At 46.8% G+C, this 2,778-nt stretch overlaps 1 protein-coding gene across 1 annotated transcript; it reads right to left on the bottom strand.

Annotated features, from left to right (window-relative positions):
* Positions 1–1,032: 1,032 nt before the first annotated feature.
* On the bottom strand, positions 1,033–1,980 carry LOC136471102 (putative homeobox-leucine zipper protein HOX26). Its single transcript, XM_066468834.1, has 2 exons — positions 1,534–1,980; positions 1,033–1,447 (listed from the first exon to the last, which is right to left on the bottom strand). The coding sequence occupies exons 1-2, from the start codon at positions 1,978–1,980 to the stop codon at positions 1,199–1,201; spliced, it is 696 nt and encodes a 231-aa protein (XP_066324931.1). The 3' UTR covers positions 1,033–1,198.
* Positions 1,981–2,778: the final 798 nt, after the last annotated feature.

Raw genomic sequence — 2,778 nt, 5'->3', positions numbered from 1 at the left:
CAGAGAAAAAACGTGGTCCTTGTTTGCGCTATCAGAACAAGGAACATTAAAATCCTTAGAGGCTAACCGTATAGTCTACTCTTCTCAATATGTTTCAAATTTAGTGTGTATCTAAATGCATAACAAAAACTATGTATCTAGAAAAGCGAATTAAAACATCTTATAATTTGGAATAGAGAGAGTACTTGTTTATTTGTAGCTCAAGCGACCAAGAAACATATATGTGCTAGGTAGCATAATGTGATGTGGCTAAGGATTCCTGAATAGCTTGCTCTTCATTCTTCCATTAACACTGTTTAATTTGCATGCAGACACGAGCCAGGGGACGTGTTTGGTTGGCCCAAATTACTCATGTCCAGAGCCCCCCCATGAATGATCTATCTACCACTGTGGCCATGGAACAGCTATCTTGCCCATTTTAGCAGTCTAGCAGTAATATATTCTCTTTCAGTAACATACTAACATAGTATGTCATAACGCAGGAGTATTCTTTACTGTCATCATGATTATTGTACCTGATTAATTAGCAGCTCCTAATTGTTAGAAATAATTCATGCTCACTTCTCCACATCAGAAATTGTACACGATCCCTCAAAGGATCACTAAGCATGGATATTTTTTTCTTAAAAAAAAGAAAAATCACTAAAGCATAATCAGGCACGTGTACATCGAGAAAATCAAGTCCAATCCAATTAAAAAACAAATAAAGAAGAGAACACCTGGAAAGAAATAACAATGAAATGAAGAATCAAACCCAAACTAAATTAAAAGTGAGTGAACACAGACACATTTTTTTTTTTTGAGAACACGTCCATTGACGCGTAACAGACACAAATTTGAAGAATATCAATGATGGTCTCATATGTGTATATATATATGATCGATGTCCACTAGTAAACATATATTGGTCAGCTGAATCCTCTCCTAAAAGTACGAGTTAATAAGCTCGTTGCAGTGGTAAACTATAGTAATTACCTTATGCATGTATCTAATAATCCCCTCCTAATAGTTTGGTCGTTATATATATACTAGCTAGCTACCCCATTTATATGTACACAGAAAATTAAAGGGGAATAAATAAAGAAGAAGAAAAATGGAAATTTGGCCTCTGGATTCCCATGGGTGAATGGTCGTCAGGTGACCTGAACGTTACTACGGCAGCATGTTGCCGGCGGCGGTGACCACGGCTAGCTGCTTGTCAGTGCCCTCCGCATGAGGCACAGACGGCGGCGCCCAGGCTCGTGGACGAAGCCGCCGCTCGGCGGAGGTCGGCGAGGTCTCGCCTGAGGCGGGCGTTGTCGTCGGTGAGGCGGTCGCACCAGCTGCGGAGCAGGTCGCAGTCGACCTCCGTCTGCTTGAGCTTGGTCCGCGCCCTCCGGTTCTGGAACCACACCTCCACCTGCCGCGCGCTCAGCCCCACCCGCCGCGCCAGCTCCTGCTTCTCCCCCTGATCGATGAATCGATTGATTAGTCGATGAACTGAATTGAGGCATGGAAGAGATGAATGAAGAATTATCATGCAAAGTTGCATACGTGAGAGAGGATGTTGTGGGCGCGGAAGCTGTCCTCGAGCATGGTGGCCTGCGCGGCGGTGAGCCGGAGCTTCTTCCTCCCGCCGCCGCCACCATCGCCGCACGTCGTCTTGGCCTTCTTGCTCTGATGCCTATCAGCAGCGGCGGCAGTGGCGCCACCGGCGACGGCGGTGTCTCTCTTCTTCTTCCTACTTGCTGGCGCCGCTGCCGTCGGCTGGCCCCGGTGGTGACGAAGTGCTTGCGCTTCGTCAGCATGACGATCATCGTCCTGCACCGACAGCACCTCGCCGAATAGCTGCACCGTCCGCGGCGGCGGCAGCGCTAGCCGCAGGCTGTTAGCTCCGCCGCCGCTGCCGATCCCGAGGGACAGGTGCGTGCCGAGCTCCTCCGCGGACACGGAGTAGTACTGCTCCTCCATGCTGGTGGTGGCCGTGGTGAGGCTAGACATGGCGATCGATTGATGGATGTGGCGAGAGATGGACCTAGCAGCTTAGCCTAGAAGGCTCGACGAGAGAGACGATCGAAGAGGTGGCAAGGCAAAGGCAGCGTGGCGGCTGATGAGTGCACAGGCTGTTGGTGCGTGCGTTTATATAGGTGGCAGGGGCGACCAGCCGGCCACGGCTACCATTCCACACCAACCTGATGAAGGATTATTGGATTGGAGGGGACAAGGTCGTAGTACGGTTTCGTGTGGGGGTTAATGAAGGGCAATTAGGTTACTAATGAATGGGGGTAATGGCAGGAATTAGTACACACGTTGATGCATGCGTATGCGCGGTTGGAGTTGGACTCAGTGACCAACCTACCTACCTGATTAAATTTACTAATTGGATTGGAATAAATGTCAATCAAGAACAGGAAACAGCTGCTGCAGGTGGCAAGGCATGGCAGGGCAGACAAGTCGTCGATCGGTCTCATTCTTGGAGGTCAAGATCAGGTGTCTTACAATTGGCCTTTTTGTTGGGAAACCGATGACAATTTAAGACTAGATAGACAGTGTACCAAGTACTCTTACTGTAGTATTTAACAAGCGTTAACTATAGTATATACTTAATGTACCAATAGCTAACATACAGTATATACTAGTAGTAGTGTATTTAGGGAGGCACTTTATGGGGTGTACTATTAGGATTAAAGAAAAGTCAAACTTTGTAGGTTTTGATGAATAGAATCATTACTCAAACTATATGCTAGGTTAATATAATATATAAATACATACTATAATCTTGAAACGATGATACTCCTA

Source organism: Miscanthus floridulus, chromosome 8, assembly GCF_019320115.1.
Source record: "Miscanthus floridulus cultivar M001 chromosome 8, ASM1932011v1, whole genome shotgun sequence".
In the NCBI taxonomy this organism is placed as follows: Eukaryota; Viridiplantae; Streptophyta; class Magnoliopsida; order Poales; family Poaceae; genus Miscanthus; species Miscanthus floridulus.
The sequence above is the reverse complement of the archived record's forward strand: the minus strand, read 5'-3'. Positions and strand labels throughout refer to the sequence as shown.

Coding starts and splice junctions, on each gene's coding strand:
- LOC136471102 (XM_066468834.1), bottom strand. CDS start 1,980: ATGTCTAGCCTCACCACGGCCACCACCAGCATGGAGGAGCAGTACTAC. Junction 1,448..1,533: donor CCCACAACATCCTCTCTCAC/GTATGCAACTTT, acceptor TTCATCGATCAG/GGGGAGAAGCAGGAGCTGGC.